Source organism: Agelaius tricolor, unplaced genomic scaffold (genome assembly GCF_023055355.1).
Source record: "Agelaius tricolor isolate 1412-34295 unplaced genomic scaffold, bAgeTri1.0.p SCAF_3, whole genome shotgun sequence".
NCBI lineage: Eukaryota > Metazoa > Chordata > Aves > Passeriformes > Icteridae > Agelaius > Agelaius tricolor.
In genome coordinates, this window is record NW_027269263.1 from 17255388 (window position 1) to 17276939 (window position 21552).

Consider the following 21552-nt stretch of genomic DNA (forward strand, 5'->3'; position numbering starts at 1 on the left):
AGAGAGGTGGACAGCAGCCCTCGTGCTGCTCCAGAGGGGGAGAATCCCTGACTCTCCTTAGCCCATCCAGGTGTCATGTGGGATGTGCTGGTTCCGTGCTTTGGCATCTCAAAAGTTGGGAAGGTTTATTCTTCAAAACAGCTGTGTCTGTGACACACTCAAGCACCAAAACTTTGAAGGCCTTAAGACAGAAATGGCCAAGAGGGGGCTGGAGCACAGGCTCCATCCTGCTCTCCTTGGCCACTTTTGTTTTCAGCACTGCTGCTACTTACGTGGAAGTGTCCCCAATGGAGACCACAGCTTTTGGACTCATTGCTGTAATTGGTTCTTAAGAATTGCCTTTCTTTTGGCCATGTCTTCATATAAAAGATGGAGACAATTGAAATCTGATCCATTTTTGAATGGTGCTGGGCTTCTAGAAGACCATGAAGGAAGGATGCTTGTCGGGCTAACTTTCTTCCATCTCCAGTGCATTACTTCCTAACACTGACCTTATCCCATTTCCCATCAAAAATGCTGGGTTACACTTTTTTGGCTCTGAAGTTGGACGCTGGAGCTTCTGATGTTTGGCAGCGTAAAATGAGCGAAAAAAGGAATGAATTTGCCTCTGTGAAACAATGGGTAGAATTTGCATGTCACGTGTCTCCATTGTATTGGGTTTGCAGATAACAAGAAGCATTAGATTCTCATTTGTCACTGTTCATGAACTCTTCAGAGTGTGATACCCCCAGATGCTCTAAATGGTGAATTTTCTTTCTAGCTATTGCTGGATGCTGGAGCAAAGGTAGAAGGTTCCTTAGAACATGGAGAGGAAAATTATTCTGAAACTCCTTTACAGCTGGCAGCAGCGGCTGGTAAGGACTTTCCTTTCTTCCTCCTCCCATTGTAACAATTCCTCAGCTGGGATCTGTGGTTTAGTGAGCAAATACTGGATTTCAAAAGGAGTAAAATTGCATCTCTTGCCTTGCAGGAAATTTTGAACTGGTCAGTTTGCTGTTGGAGCGAGGAGCTGACCCCATGATAGGAACAATGTACAGGAATGGCATTTCCATGACTCCACAAGGTGACATGAACTCTTTCAGTCAGGCTGCTGCACATGGACACAGGTAGAGTGGGAACAAGTCTAGTGGCATCCTTTAAGTGCTACTTTTTTGCCTGGGCATCCAATTTGAGCAGATGGGTGAAATTTCTGCATGAACAATTGAACATGCCACCAGCTGAGCAGAGATGTAAGGCTTTCTGCTAGCATGTGAATTAAACCAGTTGGTGGTACAAGCTCCGTTTTGATTTCTGATGTTAAAAAAAAAAAAAGGAAGGGGACTTCTTGTGGTATGTTCAATGCAGTGGTTGTTAAATGGCAGCTGATGTGACAGCAGAGAGGAATGTCAAAAACATTCCTTCTGAATTTCTTGATATTTTTCTCAGGTTTGAGTGAATTGTGTCTGTACTGCTGCAGCCTTAATTTTGTTGAATAGATTTTCTGCATCTATGTTTACTGTAAAGTCCTGTGTGTCTTAATGTTGTTTGTATGCTGCAAATATAAAAAAAAAAGAACTACTGAGATGAGCACCTGGCATGCATGACCTTGCAACGCTCAGGAGTTGACTGCAGTGTAATGAATTAGTATCATGATCTTCACACTCCTACTTTTCTGATTGTAGCCATCCAGAGGAACATAGATACAGGTTAGAGACAGTACCTACCGTCTGTTTGCTTAGAGACGAGCTGCCAGTCTAACAACACGCTCATGGCACGTCAGGGTGGGTTCAACAGCTCTGTCCATCTGGAGCCTGCAAGGGATCCCTGGCACAGACGGGACACTTTGGGTGTTGAAGACTCACATTCAGTCAGTGTGAATGGAAGCCACAGGCCTGAGGAGAGCCTGGGGCTCTCTGTGGATTGGTTGCTGGCTGTCCACGTCACAGACTCTAACTCCTGTGTTCCTACCTGTATAACACTCACACACATCTCTTTCCTTCCATCTCTGCCCTAAATTAGTTTGTGACACACCATGCTGCAGTGTAAGTGGGAGCAGGGGGGACGCTGGCATAAAGGAGGGTGGGCTGGGAGCCAGCCTGGTTTCTCTTCTCACAGCTGCAAAACCAAGGGAAACTACTGAGGTTGATGAGTTATTCTGGTGTGAACCTGAGGGCACAAAGTCTCTGAGTTTGGGTTTTGTTATTTGATGGCCCAGCTGGATCAGTGGCTTTGTAGAGTAGTCCCAGCTGTGCTTGAACCTGCCCTGACTGGCCTTGTTGAATGTCTAGCTGCTCTAGCTTTCCCAGACTGCTTTGAGTGTGAATCGAGTGGTGGTGCTTTCAGTAGCTCCAGGCAGCTCCCTTCTCAGGTGGCTGCCATGGTGGGAGTCCCAAGAGCTTGTCCAGAGGCACCTTGGCCTTCCCTGGTTGCTAAAGAAGTCTTGAGTCACGTTTAGCTCACGAGTCTTTGTTCCCACAAGATGCTGCCCCTCATGCAACATCTGTGTGGTTCGTGTCACGACAGCAGTGACTTGCAGACGTGTCCCAGGCAGTGCAGGTGGGCTAGCAGGAGCTGTGCTTGCCTTGGGTCTGCTCTCAGCTGGTTCTGCCATTAGCTGGAGTAATTTCTTGGGTAGGTGTCCTAACTTGCCACACAGCAAGTAAGCCCAGTGCAGTCAAAGCCTGGCCACTGACTGCTCTCCCTTTCCTCTCCTCTCCTGCCCCCTCTCTCCCTCTCTGTTGTGCTCTGATTGACAGGAATGTTTTCCGCAAGCTGCTTGCTCAGCCGGAGAAGGAGAAGAGCGATATCCTGTCCCTGGAGGAGATCCTGGCTGAGGGCACGGACTTGCCCGACTCAGCAGCAGCTCCTCTCTGCGCCAGCCGCAACAGCAAGGCCAAGCTGAAGGCCCTGAAGGAGGCCATGTACCACAGCGCCGAGCACGGCTATGTGGACGTCACCATTGACATCCGGAGCATAGGTCAGTGCTGGGCTCCTTCCTCTGCTTCGGCCAGGGAAGGACCACTCTGAGAAACATGTCCCTCTTGATGGGCTGTTGCTTAAACCAGCCACGGTCACATCTTCCTCAAGTCTTTCGGAAAAGAAGGTGGTGGGAGATCTGACAGGTTCCCAGCCCATTCCAGCTCCACAGCACACCCTGTTCAGGGGCCAGTGGCTTTTTTCTGCAGGACACAGTGGTTTCCACCAGGAGCCATCTGCACTGCTGCATGGCAGAGTGTAGGTAAGGCTCTGGGGCAGTGTTCAGCTGTCATGGGCCACCTCCAGCTGCTTCTCTTTTGCACTCTGCTTTAAAGCAGTCCACCATTAAAACAACTTTATTTTCTGAGACTCTGAAGGCAGGAGCAGGGACCTGACTCCTTGGTATGCCAGCTCTGCCAGTGAGGGACTTGAACATAATACCAGCCCCCTGTGAAGTTGCTTCTGCCTGTGGGTAGGGTGGTTGTGTGACGCAGATGGAAATCGATCTGGACTGTGTGTTTACCATCCCCATTCATCTGTTCACAGAGAAATAGAGACCCAAGTGCCTGGTGTGCCTCTGCCTGGGGCAGTGCTCCAGTCCTGGGGCCATGGGATGTGGGTCAGAGCGTGCAGTGGACTGTGCAGGCAAAGATCTGGAAATGAATGAGAGGAGAGTGGCAGGGGTGTTCTGCAGGCATTGAACATTTTCTGACGTAGAAGGAAAAACCTTCACTTGCCAAACACTAGGCTTATATTTCCTTCCACTCCATTCTATAAGAGCAGAAAGTAGGTCACATCCAGCCTCATGCCTGCAGAGGTACATTAGCTCCATGTGCTTTCTCGCTCAGTGCATGGGAGCAGTTCCCTTTAACTTCCTGGAGAGTGGCTCTGCCATGACAAGCTGCTTGAAAGGGCTGATCTGCTTAACTCACTCAGTGCTCTTTAGGGAAAATGCTAATGATCAGGAGAGGACATGGGGTATCACTTAAAGCAAGTTTTAATCTGAAGACCACCAATTTGAATCCAGGTAGGTAGGGACCAAAATCAGATTTTTTCACCTTTTAATGGCTCTCCAGGGCCACATTCAAACAAATGAGCTAGTGTAAATCTAGTTTCCAAAAGGCTTTTGCAACGCAGAACACCACAGCAATTACCACAAATTGGTAGTCTCAGCAGAGAAGTTGAAGGCTAGATGAGCAGAGAGACCACAGTATTCTCTCTTAGCATTTGGAGGAAAGCCTCTGTGCATTAGCTCTGGGATGTACTGATAACCATCAGCCTTCTCAAGTAGGGATAAATAGAAATTTGATTTCTTGAATGATTTGGCAGCTTTCGCTTGAAATCTTAATATCAGTAAAGGTAAAAAAGCAGAAGGGCACGTCGTTCCCTGGAGCTGGGAATGAGCTGTGTCCTCTGTGCGCAGGTGTTCCCTGGACGCTGCACACGTGGCTGGAGTCTCTGCGCACGTCCTTCCAGCAGCACCGACGGCCCCTCATCCAGTGCTTGCTCAAGGAGTTCAAGTCCATTCAGGAAGAGGAGTACACTGAGGAGCTCATCACACAAGGGCTGCCTCTGATGTTTGAGATACTGAAGGCCAGCAAGGTAGGATGAAATTGTGTGTTTTAAAGCAAATCAGCCTTTTTCCCATCCTGTAAGACATGAAAGCTTGCAATATTATTCTTGAACAGCTCTCCCAAAGGTTGTTTAGACTACACAGGATTATTATTATCTGGATTGATATGTATCTTGGGGTTTTTTCACTGTGGAACCATGGGTTATAAACACACAGGCTAATCACTGCTCCTACTAGAACAGCCTAATAACAGGTGCTAACAGTAAGCTGGAGAGACAACAACAAAAGCTGGTACATAGTGGTGAAATTAAAGTCCAAAAGGGTCATGTCAGTGTGGCAAGAGATGTTGATAACCAAGCCAACTCAAAAAGTAATTTCACCCAGCTTGCTTTACAGAACTATACAACAAAGCTAATATTCATGTTTATTTTGGATTTCTTTAGCTTGTCATGATTTTATCTTCCCTTCATGTGGGATTTGGACTTCTAAAGCTTGTGAGGAGACTGGTTTCTACGAGCAAAGAAAAGTATAATTTTTTCAAATTTTCTGTGTGTGTGTTTGTACTTGCAGGTTCCCCAGAATTATTCTTTCAGCTGACGTTTTTTTAGCCAAGCAAATCAGACTAACAAAAGCTTTCCAAGGAGGTACCATTGGGTATGGAAGTATAATGGCAAAAGGGATGATTGTGGAGCTGACAAGGAGAGGGAAATATCTTACCTAGTGAAGAATTTAAAACTTGTTATAACCAATAGTCTCTTCTCTACTGGTCCCCCTGAGAGTCAGTCACTCCCAAGGAATGCCCAGTCACTGTCTACTGTTACCAGAATAACACTGTAGTGATGGAAAGCATCAAAATTATTTGATTGGTGATCTTTTTCCTCACACTCCACAATACATGTCAGTATGGCCTTCTAATTGTTAAACTGAAAGTAAGTAACTTTTATCACCCAACTCTATATGTAACAGCAAGGAGCAAATAATTTTTAGCAATAGCCTAAATTGCTAAAAGGGGACAGGTTCTGGTATAGGTACTCAATACTAGATATTCCAGACTTGGTATAACTAATGATGGCCTACATGGATTTATTTCTTGTATCTTGCTGCAAAAGCAGGCTTGGACTAGAGTCTTGAGCAAATCCTGCATATTTGTTCCAGTATTGTTCTGATTTTTGCTCCCATGTGCCTTGCCTTTGCAAGGCAATAGTTTGTATTGGATGAGTATTTATGGAGAATATTTTGAGACAGGTTTTAGGAAATTGTTCCAAATCCTAGGATTTGTAGATTCCTTGTTCTGTACTCACTTGGGTTGATGTATGTTCATCCAGAAACTACTAGCAAAGTGCTGTTTGGTTTGAAAGTTGATATGAAGCTAATCATATTGAAAACTTAACAGAGAATAAGTTTAGGCCTTGTAATTTAGGATGAGGAGTGACTTTAATTGCTTTTCTCCTGGGTGGCTGAAGCAAAGGCCAGCAATCATCATTAGAATAAATCATTTGCATAGGATTATATCTTTAGTACATCTACATCTTCCACAGTCTATTGTAGGAGACCTGGATATATAAATACCTGGATAAATAAGACTGCTACCTTCTGCTTTGGGTTCACTTGAGAACTTAAAATCTGGAGGGGCAAAACAACTGAAGTATCACAAAAACCCTACATGATGAAGAAGAAATCTGTACTGATCTTTATGCTTGCCCCTGGGCCTAGGGGAACTGCCTGTCTTCATGCATATTCACAAACACACACTCACACAGTGTTTCATAGTCTTAGAAAAAGTAATTTATCATTCTGGGACACTCTAAGGGTTTACAAATTGTCTGCAAATGTTATGAATTATTGTGGTGGTCTTGTCCAAATGGCCTCTTACAAAGCTCTCCCAGACAGAAATGAGGAAAGAGACTATTTAGCCCTTTGGAAGGAATCTACATAAATTCATTTGTAGGAGAATGAGCCAATAAAAGTTCTCCCTGGTCACTCCATAGAAGGCAGCTGAGGAGAGCTGAGATTTAAAGGATCTTCTGTTCTCCTTCTCTGGAAGGGCTGAGAGCAGAGATTTTTGTGTATACCCACAGAAAAGAAATCTCCTTTAAGAGGTGCAGAAGGGCCATAACTGTGGTTCACATCCCTCTCTCTTGACAGCAAACTGTAAAGCTCTGCATTTTGTAGAGCAGTGGAGAGAGGAGCTTGATTTGTCCACATGGACATGCTTTTCCCTGTGGGTTGGGAACTGTGAGAGAGATTATGACTCTTGCTAAACATCACAGTCTGGCCCAGTACATTTCCTTAATGAGTTTTTCAGGGCAAAAAGTATAAAATAAGCAACTAGGAAGCAGAGAGCCACTTAGCAGTTCTTTGCTGATGTAAAACAAGATGTCCCATTTGCTACATATTGTGATGCTCGGTATATTTTAATTGCATGGCAACTTGCACCTAGAAATGGCATTTTGTGTTCCTATAAATAGTTCCAGCTATCCCATAATCTCAGAACAATTTACTAATATTAATGAGTTGAGACATGAAAGAAGATCTTATCCTCCCTTCACCAACAGGGAAACTGAGGTAATTAAACAGGCGGATTTTCAGTGTCTCATGGAGTGACAGTCCCAGTCTCAGAGGCTGTGATAACCTGGATAAGCGAGACAGCAATTCATAATGTTGAGTAATTTGGCCAGAGAAGCTCCCCAAAAATCACATGGAAACGTAAGGACAGGTCTCAGGGTAGGAAGCAAACTTTCTGCCCCCACCTTCTGCTTTGCACTGTCGTACGAAATGTTCTTGCAGGTTCCCAGGCCACGCAAAAAAAAGGCCAAATGCTATACATCTGAAAATACTAAAGAAAATGTAACCAATACCTACAAGAACAGTGTCAGATACGCGGAATCCCTTTTTTCTTACAGATGGTTTATAAAATGCCTGTTTCTAGAGGATACAGGTGTGAGGGTTTATGTGGGAGCTCTGCTAGCACTGGTGTTGGTGACCTGTAGGGTGGCAGGGTGGAACTCCATTCCCATCTATGTGCTGGGATGCTGACAGTAGAAACAAATTTTAAAAATTGCAGAAGTCCTGATGCAGTGACACAGAACAGCAACAAAAATCGGTGAGTCAGGCAAAACTGGCTGAGCTCAAGTCCCTGGGTTTATCGCCTTTCTTCAAGCTGTGAAGTCAGTGGGGGAGAACAGTGTATAGGTTGCACATGGGTTGTTCACTGCTGCACTGAAGCCCTGGAGGAAGTCTTCCAAAAGCACAGCTGGAGGTTTGATACCCAGCTCCTGGTGGCTTCCAGTGGGATGGAGCTCTTTCATTTCCTTTCATCTCTTTAAATGTCTTCTATCAGCTGCACCATTGAGAATTGCATGGGGAGTGGGGAAGTAGCAGTGTTTCCATGCTGCTGAGGCAGAGTTGTGAGGACAGACAGAGAATCCATCTGCAGTTGCTCCCTCTGCAGCTCCTGCTGTCCTGCAGTGAGTTTGGGTCATTACCAAATTAAAGATCAGGGTGAAGGCACTCTGGAAAAAGCAACATCTGTGGTAAAGACATTGAGAGCTTAGTTTGAGGCACCTCTCTTAAAAGCAAGCAAAACCCAAACTGGAAAACTCCAAACAACCAAAAAAATGTTGCTGACACACGATGTTTTTGGGACACTGCATAGGTAGGAAAGGCACTGCCATTTAGGGATGGATTCAGTCTCTTTGGAAGACAAGCACACAAAGTAGAAGTGGTTTTGACAGGGCTGTGTGAGGCAGAAGCCAGAGAGTCACTTCTGGGAGTGAGTAGCCCTGAGCTAAACTTTAGCTGCTGTGTAGAGCAGAGTTGAGGCCCTCAAAATTAAAATGATGCTGGAGATCTTGCTATGGAAGAATGATAGGAAGATACAACTGAATTCCTGCTTGTTGGTATCTGTGTTGTGCTCTTCATGGCCTGGGAAAACTCCCCCAAACTCCCTACTGGAAGCTTTCCCTTCCCTCCAGCTGAGGTTGATATTTGCATTGCCTGAGCTTGACTCTGAGCTGGATTGCCCACCTGCCCCATGTCAGAGGACCATATTTACCTGAGGAGTGCCCCCCACCAAATAGAAGCTTTTAAAAGAGCTATGTGGGGGCTGCATCCAGGTCCATGGACTTGTACCTGAGGTGAGGCTCGCAGGTCAGCTCTTCTGTTTTTGCAGAGATTCTCCCAAGGATAATAGACTGAATGTGCAGAGATGCTTCTGTGTCCTCTGTCTATGAAAATCCTGGAGCTGTTCAATTTGATCTTGATATTTCCACAACCTGAAAAAACAGACTCAAGCCCACAACATCGGAAGTTAAACACGTCTGGCCTTTGGAGGAGGTTGAGTTTAGGTTTGCACTGAATTGTCATTAAATAACCCAGCTGCATCCGTGTAGATTAGCCAGCCCCTTTGCCAGTTGGATGAGGTCAGGAGCCAGTTTCATCTACTGCTTTTTCTGCCCACAGCAATTTATATCAGCTTGTCTTTGGCCTATTTTTTTGAGAAAATACACAATCTTTTAATTCCAAATAATCTCTCTTACAGCTTTCTCCCTTTCCCTCATAAGACCAGTAAGGAAAGGAGCTCTTTGCCATTTCTTTAGATCCTGTGTGGCCATGCATTGCTGAAGGGCATGTGTGAGTCTACATGTGCATTGAGCACATGTGCTGAAGCATTGTCTGAAGCTCCTAGAGGTGCTTCACACCAGGAAAGCTTGGCTTAAGATTATAAGTGTTCCTGCTAGTGTATTGTCTAAGACTAAATGAGCTTGAGATGTCATAGGAGCAATCCTTCACCGCCATATCTTCATTGCATTCTAAAGGTCTCTCTCCATCCTTCCCATCCATATCTGTCCATGACAACATGTTTATTTTATTTATTCTATTTTAATATTTAGCCCATTAGTGAGGTGTTGGGCAGCCAGGCTTGTTGAAAGATGCAGGAAACTACTTTATAAAGATGTTTTTTCAGGATTTAAAATTCCTGCAGCTTTCAAACCTTTAAAAATGCACCTACAGGCAGCTGAAGAAATGTGCAGGAGTGCACAGACTCTTTTGGAAGGTTGAGCTGCTTGAATAACAGCCATCAGTCTGGTGTTGACAGTTATTGAGAACAAATAGCAATTCAGAACAATAACCAGTTTTAAAATTCCAAAAGGATTCAGGCATGTGGGTATCTTGAGAAATCTAGCCTATATGGTTTAAAGCTAAGGTACTCTTTCAGCAGTAGCTTCTCCATTTGGAAACCGAAATCTCTTAAAAGGAAAGTTTTGGGATGTTTTTTAAAATATGTCTTTTCAGAGACAGCCTCTGTCACAGATGCAGTAACTACTGAAAAAGTATTTTCATGTCTCCATCAAACAGAATGCAGCAGGAAAGAATGAAGCATCTGGCTGCTGTGTTCCAAGAAAACTTTCAGAGGCTGAAGCTTGAGATGAGCATTCAGTTTCTCTGTTGCTGGGATTGATTTCTTTGTTTTTCTGGATTTGATTCTTATAAAATAAATGTTGGAGAATGTCATCAGGCTTAGCTCATGTTCATGTTCTACTAAGTCCAGGCATGGTGGTCAGCAAAAATAAGTTATTTCCCCAGGGTACACATATGACCTAGAAAGTGGCACTGGAAGACAAAGGAGCTAGAAAATTCAACTTTTTCCCATTGCTTCATGGTGGGCTGAAACGAATGTTTCAGATGAGTTTGAGTGAAGCTGTATTTGTTGCATGAAGCCAGAGTGCCCTGCTCTGCAGGAAGGGCTAAGGGTAGACAAGAGAGGTGAACCCTACATAGCACTGGGACTGGCACTCTGTTACAATTGTGTCCCAAGGAAAGTCTTCCCGTGGGAGAGTGGTGTCTGTGTTTCTCTTACCTGGACACCATCAGAAAAGACTCCGCTCTGTCTTGTTGAACTGCTTTTCCACAGAAAACTGAGCTTTTATTGTAATGAAAGGTTTCACTACAATAAAAGATATTTATTTCCCACAAAATATTTTACCTTTCTTGAAAAAATTAGCACCTGAAAATGGACTATTTTGGCTGACGACTGAAATACTTCAGCTGAAGAAAAACGTGGAATTTCCACAGAGGAGACAGGCACACCAAAACCTGCACTAAAAATAACCCTGAAGACATCCCAGTATGCTAAAGGGTCCGCTTATGGATTCCATGGAGTGGCTAATGCCCTTCTGTGTGTCATCCAATGCCCAGCCAGCACACCCTGATCCATCTTTTGGCTGGGACTTGCTGTGATTTGTTAGTCAGGTTTCACTGTTCTCAAGCAACTGCAGTGATCTGTAGCATTGCCCATTGTCACTTGTAGCACTTCTGTGTCTGAACAGTTCCGAGCAAGCCGGAGCCAGGTTATCCACACATGTACATCCTGCATTCTGCGTGTGAGATGCGAGCGCCAGGTACTGAGTGGCATGTTAATAACACACTGTTAACCCCATCCTGTGGTTTCATAACACACATTCAGCTTGGTACTTACTAACACAGGTTTGATTTTGTTCCTACCCTCTGCTACCTTCTAAAATGTTCCCCTGCCAGAGGCAGGAGCCTTCTTCATTTACAATAAATAAATGCCGTGGATGTAACACCTGCCCTTTTCTGGGCTCTCACCCAGGGATTAGACTGTGCCCGTGGATCTGAGCTTTTTACATACAATGCACAACTGGGATATAAAGAGCCTTTTGAAAAGGAGGCTTGGCAGCTTTCCCAGAAGCAACGGAAGAGTCCATTTCTGCCTTACCTGTGATTAATTCTTTTCCGTTTGTGCTTGCAGTGGAGGGGCTTGAGCCCAGCACTAACAAAACCCATTTTGTTGTGCAGTTTACTGCTTCTAACTGTAGCTCCAATCTCTGGGACTTCCCTCCCTTTCCAGCTGTTTGACTAATATTAATTCTGTGTATGCTGCTTAACCATCTAGGAGTGACCATCTGAAATGGCATTTATTTAGTTTTGAGGTGTTTGCTGAGCGTGAATTATGCAGGAGGATGGTAGTGGGATCACGTGTGCAAGGGTGGAGACAGTTTTGAGATGAAAAAGAAGGTCTCAGAGTTTGAGTGTTCAGGAATGAGGGACAGCAAAAAGTCCTCTCTGTTACTTCATTCTTTATCATCTTTTTCTGGGAATGGGGAGCATGAATAGAGGACTCATTCAAGGGTATCCCAGCATGTCCTGGATAAGTCATCAATGGGCTCAGGGTATCCTGAGACTACAGCTGCTGGGGACTGCATGTTAGATGGCTGACTGGAAACAGCACTTCTGCCACTCTGCATTTAGCAGAGAAATGGGTCCCCCAAGCATCCTCAGGACCAGAGAGAGAAGATACCTTTGCCAGTGCCCCCGTTCTCTGAGCAGTGTGGTTTCTCAGCTTGCTGGGGAGTTGAGTATTAACAGGCAGACACCAAGCCCAGAAGAATAAGTGTTACTTTTTCTGCCTTCATGTGGTGAGCTTTTGGTTTTTGGGCTATGTGGTAGAGGAATTTGAGGGCCTGGCAGACTTAGGTTAAAACAGCATTAATGGAGCTGTGCTGGTGAATGTAGCATCAGGAGAAGAAAACCCCAAAACATTGCTTGGGATTTCAGAGGTAAAGGAAATAAGCCTGACTTGTTAACAAGAAGTTACCCTTCAAGGCAGCCACGTGGAGGTGGTAGGGTGTCTGTAGGCTGGTAAGAACTAAGCAGTGGGATTTGAGCAGTCTGCAACACACATTTCACCCTGCAGAATTTGGGGCATAGACACGTGTTGCACAGGCACTGGAGAATATTGGCTATGTATTTCCCAGTTGTGTCCAGTACCTTGTAGGAACACATCCCAGAATGGCTATGCTGCATTGATCCATGTAACCTGGAATGGAGGAAGCTCTCCCAGGTATGTGCTGAAGCCTGGAGGAGACTTCCCTGAATCCTGCCACAGACCCTTGTCAGATGGACATTCAGGAAAAAACATCCCTGCCCTTCCCACCCAGGTCTTCACCTCTTCTCAGATCAATCAACAAGGCATCTCTGGTCCAACAACTTGAAAGCCTCCAGCTTTGCTTCAAAAGAATTTATAAATTCCCCTCACAGTTCAAGTGCATTCAGCAGCACTGGGGAATTCCTTTAGATCTCTGCTGAAGAATGCTTTTAAGTCAGGGGACTGCTTGTATCTACAAAGCAAAGTTGCTTGCTCACCAACCAGTTCTCTGCTGGAAGCACCATCTCCCTCAGAAGACTCGCTGTTGTTCCCTGTTCCCTCTTCCCTATCTGTAAACTACCCCATGGCTAGATAAATATTTTTATTATGTCTTGTGCCAAGCATTCTTCCCCCTCCCACAGGAGAAGATGTGCGTTGGCTCCCTTGGAGTGCAAAGGAACGCCCCTGTCTAAAGGGAGGCTGGCCTCTCTCCAGGTGCCAGCCTCACACATCCTGTTGGAACACAATGTGTTCCAACATCAAACTGTAGCAAGAAAACAAAGTTTGGTTTGCTCCTCCAGTGTTAATCTTGCTGCCCACAACTGCTGCAGTGAGCTCTTACAGCTGGGCTTTCACAGTTAGGTTGATAGGATGAAAGGATAAATGGGGAAAAATTATCCATCTTGGTGCTTAAATGGGAGCTTCTGAGCATCTCAGTGTGGGTACCTGAGTGGTGGGCACTGTGTGAAGGTGAAGGTTGAATAGGCTGAACATGTCCCGTTCCAGAGGAATGCTTGTGCCCCAGGTCATGGACTTCTCAGTTGTTCAGAGACACTTCACAGGCAGCCAAAGTCCTCCAAGAGCAGGATTTGGCTCAAAAAAGCCAATTTTTGCCCAGCCATCCAGCTACAGATGAAGTATTCCTTTTCCCTCTCCTATTTCTGCCTGGTTTATTGGTAAAAGTCAGCAGAGGCACTGTGGGGAGCAGATTCTGTGCCACAGTCCTGTGAGCTTGGTTACGTGCTGGGGGTGTGGGGAGAAAACTTGGTGTGCTGTAATAATTTACCAATCCCCTCCCTTGCTGCTGTTTGTTAGCAATGACTCTAAATAAGCACATGCTTCAGCTCTTGCTGAGCACATTTTTTGGCCTTTGGATGGTATGAGATGTAAGTATTTAATGTTACCAGTAGAAACCAAAGGTCTCCAGCCTCCTCTCTGCCAAATGAGGTCAGTGTTCTGCATGGGAAGTCTGAAGCCACTGTCTTGTCTGACGACCCTCTGATGTGTCCATCCTAAGGTCTCTTTTCTCTTTGTCCCATCTCCGTTCCGTGTCTTGGGGTTTTTAAGCATCTCTCATGTGGATGTATCATGTTTTCAGCTAATTAGAGCTTAGTTTACACCATTTTTTTCATGGGCTTGTGGGCAAAGTGGTTTTGTAATGGGCTTGTATCTGCACACCACAGAGCTGGTGACCCAGGGAGCTGGCAGCCCCTTGCCCATGTAGGCAGGCTCCCATGGGATTGTCTGCAGGCATGACTGGTTCTTTATGTTGGTTGGACTCACTAGTTGGACTTCCCCTTCTCCCACTTGGGTGGCTGAGTTTGGCCTGTCCTTCCCTGGTCTCAGTGCAGCTGGATGTCCTGGTCCGTGGTGCTGTGGTTTGGTCTAGTGAGTTGGGCCTCCAGCTCCTAATGAGACACTGCAAAGCCCAGATTTTCCATTAGCACATTCCCACAGACACCCTGGAAGGAGGAGATTCATTGTCTTTATTGATGCATGTGTCTGTTTTTAAGAAGCTATTGCATGGGCACAGCTGTGGCTGGGAGTGGTTCATGGAACCCATGAAAACCTCAGTGACACAGACAGAACCTGTGTACCCCAGCAGATTGGGGAGGGGGCTGCCAGGAGCTCTCCTCTTCAGTGCACTTTGCTTTTATTCATTGCAGGTAAAGGTGAGCATTGTTTCTCCTCTCCAGAAGCTTCCCTCCACTCTAACCATGGAATTGTCCCCATCTTCTGTTGTATTTTCTGACTTCTAGCATCTGCCAGATCCAGCTGGGGGCTGCCCTGCTGGTAATCAGCATCCCTCCGGACGCACTCCTCCCTGCCCGTCTCGGTCGGCCCTGGCGCTTTGGCACAGCGCTTCCGAGCAGAGAAGAAATTGCTCTTTCTGCCCTGTCTAAAGCTTCCCCTCCCAACCCTCCCAGCAGCTGAGTCACTTCCTTCTTGAAATCTGGCCTTAAATCTTCCTTTTCTCTTTAGCCTGTGATTCACTCCCGTTGTGAGGCGCTTTGCAGAGCTCCGACAGGAGGATGCAGAACAGTGAGATGCTCCTGGGGTGAGACGCCCTCCTTGTCTCGGAGCCACAGCAGTGAGCCCCTCTCTGAGGGCTGGGCCCTGTGCCTGCTAAATGGTGTCTCTCAGTATGAGAGTTTCTCTTATCTTAGAGTTTCTTTCAGTGCTACATCTGACGTAGTAATAGAAGCCAACTCCTGCCTGCGGCGAGTGTGTGTAATTTCCTTTGACATCAGCATGTGCCTGTGAGGGAACAGCTCTACCCCTTCCCACCCTGTTTGATTAGATTCAGTTGGAGAGTCATTACAGCATCTCTGCCACTCCTCCTTGTCACTCGTGGGATTTAAGGAGGACTTCTGAAATGTGCTCAGAGCAAGGAAAGCTTCCATTTCTGGTTCTAAAGCCTGGAGATATTTTTAATATAACAACTATATTCCTCAAATTTTTATACTATGATTTTTTTTTGCCCCTCACCTGCTTATTTCCTTGGTCTTTGACCCTCTTAGGTCTAAGTGTCTTGCCATTTCACAGTTTCGTGGTGTGGAGAGACTCACCAGCCAACAGGGTAGTTAAAAGATGTCACCATGAATTAGCAGTGTGGCACTGCTGAACTTGTCTAGACTTGCTCTGGTTATCAGCAAAGTGTGGGATAAAATTTGCCAAAGCTTTTAAATCCTGCTTTCATCTGGGACTTAGGTAGTTAAGCATTAAATACATTTCAATACCCTTGCATCTTAGGCATACAAATATTCAAGGTGCTTAGGAAAGCATCCTATGGGTACCTTGCCCCCAAAGTTGGGGGGCAGAAAAGGATAAAGGCCAGGGACCAGACCTGGTTCTACCAGAGTCTGGCTTCCACAGCACAGTGGTGCCCACACTGGTGCCAGAGGTGTAAGAGCCCATAAAGAAACATTGGGGATTAAATGAGTGGCTGGCTCTGGTGCCTCAGTCACTCTGTAGAGGAAGGGTCTGTGTGTGAGACTGCTGCACTTCAAAATGTATGCAGGCTGTGCAGCTGCATCTGTCTGTAGCTCGGGTTTTCTAAGACGTGACCAGTGATCATTTTCTAAAGAGCAAAAAAAAAAATCATTTTCCAGTACAGTAAGTCTGCAAATAAAATGAACTCACTGTTGTAAAGGAACTTTGTTTTTGCAGAGGGGACTGGGCTATGGCATTTGTAGGCAAAGAAGACTTATCATCCAAGGAGAAGACTTCTTAATTTAAAATTATTTGTACAGGAGACATAGCAATCAAGTAAATTAGAATTGCAGTTTCTAACAAATGCTAATAATTGTAAGCTCTTATTTTAATAAAGCTTCAGCAGTCACACTTTTCACCTTAAAACAGGCAGCTGTTGAGAACAACATAACATGTGCTTTGCATACTGATCTTATGTTGTGTGTATTTGTTTTCTTTTGTGTAGAATGAGGTGATCAGCCAGCAGCTCTCTGTCATTTTCACTCATTGCTATGGACCCTATCCAATTCCAAAGCTTGTCGAGATTAAGCGCAAGCAGACCTCCCGCCTGGGTAAGTGTCACTGCAAGATCCTCGTCGGCTCTCCAGGGAGAGCTGTGGCAAGGCTGTTGCTGACCAGGTGCCTGAGCAGGGCGCAAGTCAGAAAAATGTCAAAGTCAGAAAATTTGAAAGACAGAATTAGAGTAAGGAAGGGCCCCAAACTTAACGTGGCCTAAAACTCCCACTGACATCAGGAGGGTCATCAGGTGCACTGGAGTGGGGCCGTAAATCTGCAAAGATTTGTCTGTGTTGCTGATTAGGCTGGGATCCAAGCCTTGGCCCTGGAGCAAGGTGTCTGTCTGGATCTCAAACCACCCTGTCTGGCTGCAGGTGATGCTGTACCAGCACAGCCCTCCCAGCTTGGTCAGCAGAGCCAAGGGTGTTTTCATGGGACTGTGAGAAGAACCAATCAATTTTCCAGGACCCTCTTTCCCTTGACAAAGACTTCCTCACACAGGGAGTGGCCTAATAGAGTATAAATGAGCAGAGGGCCCCCCAGCATCTGCTGAGCTGCAGTTTGCTCTGGGTAGCAGAGCTGGAGGCTGTGCCAGTGTCACACAGCAGGGACAGCTGGCTGTTGTTTCAGCAAAGGTCATCACAGACTTCAGAGCTTTGAATTCCCTTTGTCTGAACTCAGTGTGGTTGTCTCAGGCTGTCCAAAATAGCTTTATGGGCTTTACTCACTAAAAACAATATCCTTTTATTCTGTTGCTTTCTTTTGTCAAAACAGGGAAATATTCAATATGTTCCAGACCTCTTCCAAATTAAAGTTATTGACTTTTTTGTTTCCTTCTTTTTGTGATTCTAGATCCCCATTTTCTTAACAATAAAGAGATGTCAGATGTCACATTTCTGGTGGAAGGAAGACCATTTTATGCACATCGAGTGTTGCTATTTACTGCATCGCCAAGGTAAAATAGAGACACATCTCTGGTTTTTAACAAAAACAGAATTTGATTTATGGGTTTGTGGTGTTTGTTTGTTTGTTTTGCTGTCCCAGTTCTTTAAAGGTTAGTGGCCCAGTCTTCAAGTTTTTCTTAATCAGAACATCCCCACAGCTTGTTTCTGGTTGATCTACCAGATATTTAACAAGTGCTCCTGTCAATAGATTTTCATCCAGTGAATGATCCATGCTTCTGGCCATGTATCTGACTTTGTTGCACTGAGGTATGGTGCTCATTACTGCACTCAGTTCTCGACCATACAGGAGGCATGATACTTTGATTATTGATAATTTAATGAGTGATAAATTCTTGTGAGTGGTTAAATCCTGCCTTGCATCAGTTTCAGCAGTCTCCAGGAAAAACAAGCTACTATCGCACAATTCTTGACAGCATTTGACAACTTTTAAATGAAATTAAATAGCTGTGAAACATACCATACTGTATCCAAAGGCAGTATTTATAGTTGGATTCCTGTGCTCAGAAGGGTGATGAGTTTTCAAGCTTAACCCAACCCAAGAGTTGCTCACAAACATTATTTGTGTGCAGCTGTATAATTCAAGGTGTGCTTTTAAACAAATCTTGCTGGCCCTCCAAAACAGCTTATTTTGAGATGTGGGAAGGACAGAGCTCTGAGTTTGGATGATTTAAGCAATATGGGAATTGATGCTAGTTGTGCTGCCAACCCACATCACAGAGTAGAGAGATTTGAATGAAGTAACTGCAGTAGCTGACCGTGCCTTCAACTAAGAAATGAATATTGGTGTTTAGAGCTTCTTGGTAATGTACAGATATGTTCCAAACTCCCGCTTTAAGCCAACTAAATTGTGTTCATAATAGAGCTGGACACTAGTGAAAGCAAGTAAATTGTTATCTTTATTTTAATTAACAAGATGCAGTCATGATGAGGGAAAGGTTACCATCCAGCAAATGCTGGTCTTGATAGATGAGCTGAGCTCTGAACTACTGCTGGAAGGTCAGATGAATTAACAAAGAGAGAAAGTACAAGGGCAGGTGTTTCTGGCAGCACATTTCCCATTTTCACCTTCTGATCAATGGGAATACCTAGGTTTGAGAAGTAGATTGTTACATATGTATATATCTCACATAAGTAGCAATAATTAGCTAAAAATATGTGAGCTTTTTGTCCTGAAACTTGTGTCTGAATTTCAGGTTATGATAATCAGAGAACAGTAACCTATCCAGTTTCTCTCATGCCTCTTCTCACACAATTATCCTGAGCATGCATAGGAGCATTAATAGAGTCAGTGTCTTTTTTTTGTTTTGTTCCAAAAGATTTTTTAAACCAGCCTAATGGACATAAGCCAAAATCTATCGCCCTCAAAAAAGGAAAATGTTCAGGTTTTAAATCTTGCAGATCTTCATATAAGATCATGTTGCCTTCAAGAAAAAAAAAATTTGGTTCTGTAATATGTGTCATTACAGAATCTGAGTTTCAGATGTACATTTTACTCTATATTATATGTATTTTTCAGAAATTTCTAATTGAAATCTTACAGAGAGAAGCTTCTTCCTTTTGTTTTGAACTTTATGTTAGTGTCTAAATCTGGATGCTTTTTGGTGACAGAAAGGTTCATTTCAATATACTGTTTTTGCAAGAATTGATGCTGTCATTCCATTGCACTTCTGTACTGTTTTTACTGCATTTTTCCACAGAGATAATTGGGCTGGTATTTCAGTTTTGCTCCTTTTAATTTAGGTTTAAAGCATTGCTGTCTAGCAAGCCCTCATCTGATAGTACCTGTATTGAGATCAACTATGTGAAGTACCCCATCTTTCAGGTACAGTCCCCACGCTGAATTTGAATGGAACTTGTAAGAGGGACACCATGCATGCCCTGTCGAAATTAGTACCTATGTATTTGATAAACCAGAGCAGTGGTTTCACAAGCACAGGCTTCATCTCTGTTCAAGCACTGCAGAGTTCTATTGATTACAATTGTGCCTCAGCAGATACAGCAACAAGCATTTCACTGACATGGGCTGTGCACACAAAGCACTGCCTGTCAGCATAAGGCATTTCTTTCTGTAGTTGGCTCTTTCTGTATTTAATGGACAGGTTTGGAAGAGACCCACTTCATTCCCTTCCTTAGCAGTGCTCTCCAATCAATTTAGTGCCATGAAAAGGCAAAGCTTGCTCTCTGTACCTGTAGCAGGGATGTGCTTCCCCTGCTTTGAGCTGGAGCTCAGGCAGCTCCATGTATCGACTGCTACTGCTGCACATAAATCCCAGCTGCCCACAATAACTGGCCTCCCCACAGAGGGATCTTAGCTGGCTTGTATTACAGTGCAAAGCCTCCTCCTCTTTCTTATCTTCCATGCATGCCCATACACAGCTGGATGAAAGTATGGCCTTTGCCAGGGAAGGGATAAGGGAATCACCATTGTATATGCTGTCTTTGCCTGAATCAGTGATGTACTTAACAGACTGGGAAATACACTGAAAATTCAAAATGAGTTAATCAGTTTCCTGCAAACAGTTTGGAACTTACCAGGAAATCCAGACAATTTGAGGGTGAGGGTTGAGACATTAGACTACCTGTGAGAAGGAAACACTGAACTTTGCAGAGTGAGAGAATAACCAAGTATATCTTTGAAATTAGGAGGCTTGAGCCATTTTTATCTACAAATCAGTGGTGGTGTTAGGAGAGCCTCGGGTATTGCCTGCATTGTCCCCTGTTCCTCTATGTCTTGGATTGGTTTTTATAAACACTCCCTTTGTTTTATTACAGCTGGTTATGCAGTATCTTTATTATGGTGGTGCAGAGTCACTCCTGATTAAAAATAATGAAATTATGGAGGTAAGAGACATTTATTTAATTGCAGTGGGAGCGATGCTGACTGATCTGTGTGCCATTCACCCAAGGGCACATGGCCATTGGGCAAGACATGAGCACTCCTGTAAGAGCCAGCAGTGCCTCACCTGGAGTGCCCAGGCTCTCTGCAGTCCTGCAGGAAACTGGGAGACTTTGCAAATACCTACTTAGAGGCAAAGCTGGTGTTACCAAAATCTGGAACCAATTTCCAGGGACTTAGTGTTCCATCCTCCCTATCTCAGCAGCATTAAAAACATCCAGTTTGGTTTGTCACATGGGAGAGGTCTTGGGATGTGCTGGGCTTTAACCATGAGAGAAGTCCACTGGAGACACAGTTCAGTTCAATTTCAAACATGTGACTCTCAAATTTATGAATAAAACCATAATCTGCTCCCTGAGATACAGAGACTTCTTTGCCCCTTTCTCACTGGATGTAAAACATCCAGGTGCTGTTGAGGCCTTTTGCAAAAGCCAAACCAAGCCAGCTGGAGCTGACTGAACCTTCATACAGCTACCAGCCACGCAACCACAACCTTATGGATGTTCCCCTTCTGAATACTGTGTGCCATCATTGTCAGCTATGATCAGCAAAACCACTCCAACTATACAGAACTAAGATATATTGAGCAAATTCTTGATAGTCATTCAGGGAGTTTTCAGGCAGCCAAAAAGAGTGTAGGTCAGTAAATACTAAATTCAGAGCTACTTAAACAGCTTGTAACCATCAGTGTCTGCCACCAGGATCACAGAATATCTCAAGCTGGAAGAGACCCATAAAGGACCATCAAGTCCAACTCCCTGCTCCTTGCAGGGCTATGTAAATCTAAACCATATCACTCAGAGTGTTGTGCAGATGTGCCATGAGCTCTGGCAGGCTTGGTGCCATGAGCACTTCCCTGGGGAACCTGTTCAGTGACTGACCACCCTCTCAGGGGAGAACCTGTTCCTTATGGCCAATCTGCACTTCCCCTGGTGCAGCTACTTTCCTTTTCCTCGTGTCCTGTCGCTGTTGCCTGTATTATTCTGTCCCTGTAACTCTACAGTCTGGCAGCCAGAGGATTGAAATTACCCCTCTCTAGTGCAGGCAGTGTATTTTTAAGTCAGCATATCCACATCATTTTCCTGAGCTGTATAGGAAAAGTTCCCTAATTCTCTGTTTCTCTCAGAGTTTTGAAAGATTTCCTGAATTTCTAACCTTTTCTGAAATAGGGAATTTTAGACTAGGCAGTGCAGTGGCTTTATAGAGATGTGTGTGTTATCACCTAGGCTGTTAAAAAGCTTGTGCTGCATTTCAGCTGGCAGCTTGCTCTACTTTTGTGACATCTCAAAACTTCTGAGACTCCAGAATGTATGACTGATTGATTGATCTCTTGATAACAGATCTGGCCATGGTTCCTCACAGTTTAAAGTAATTACAAACCAGCACATGACTGCTTGAGCCACAGAGGCAGCTGGAATAGGATTTGGCTTTATCTTTCAAAACTGCATTTAGTAACTTGCCTTATTACACATATGATAACAAGGAGCACCAGAAATACTCCACACAA

At 44.6% G+C, this 21552-nt stretch overlaps 1 protein-coding gene across 3 annotated transcripts in view; it reads left to right on the forward strand.

Annotated features, from left to right (window-relative positions):
* The window catches only part of ABTB3 (ankyrin repeat and BTB domain containing 3), a 175181-nt gene that overhangs the window by 137088 nt on the left and 16541 nt on the right, over nt 1-21552 (forward strand). For all 3 annotated transcript variants that reach the window (XM_071422723.1, XM_071422725.1, XM_071422722.1), the window contains 8 exons: nt 761-854; nt 971-1106; nt 2736-2956; nt 4379-4557; nt 16135-16240; nt 17037-17139; nt 18890-18971; nt 19922-19990. In XM_071422723.1, the coding sequence (XP_071278824.1) occupies nt 761-854; nt 971-1106; nt 2736-2956; nt 4379-4557; nt 16135-16240; nt 17037-17139; nt 18890-18971; nt 19922-19990 (990 nt within the window). The remainder of the gene's footprint in view (nt 1-760; nt 855-970; nt 1107-2735; nt 2957-4378; nt 4558-16134; nt 16241-17036; nt 17140-18889; nt 18972-19921; nt 19991-21552) is intronic.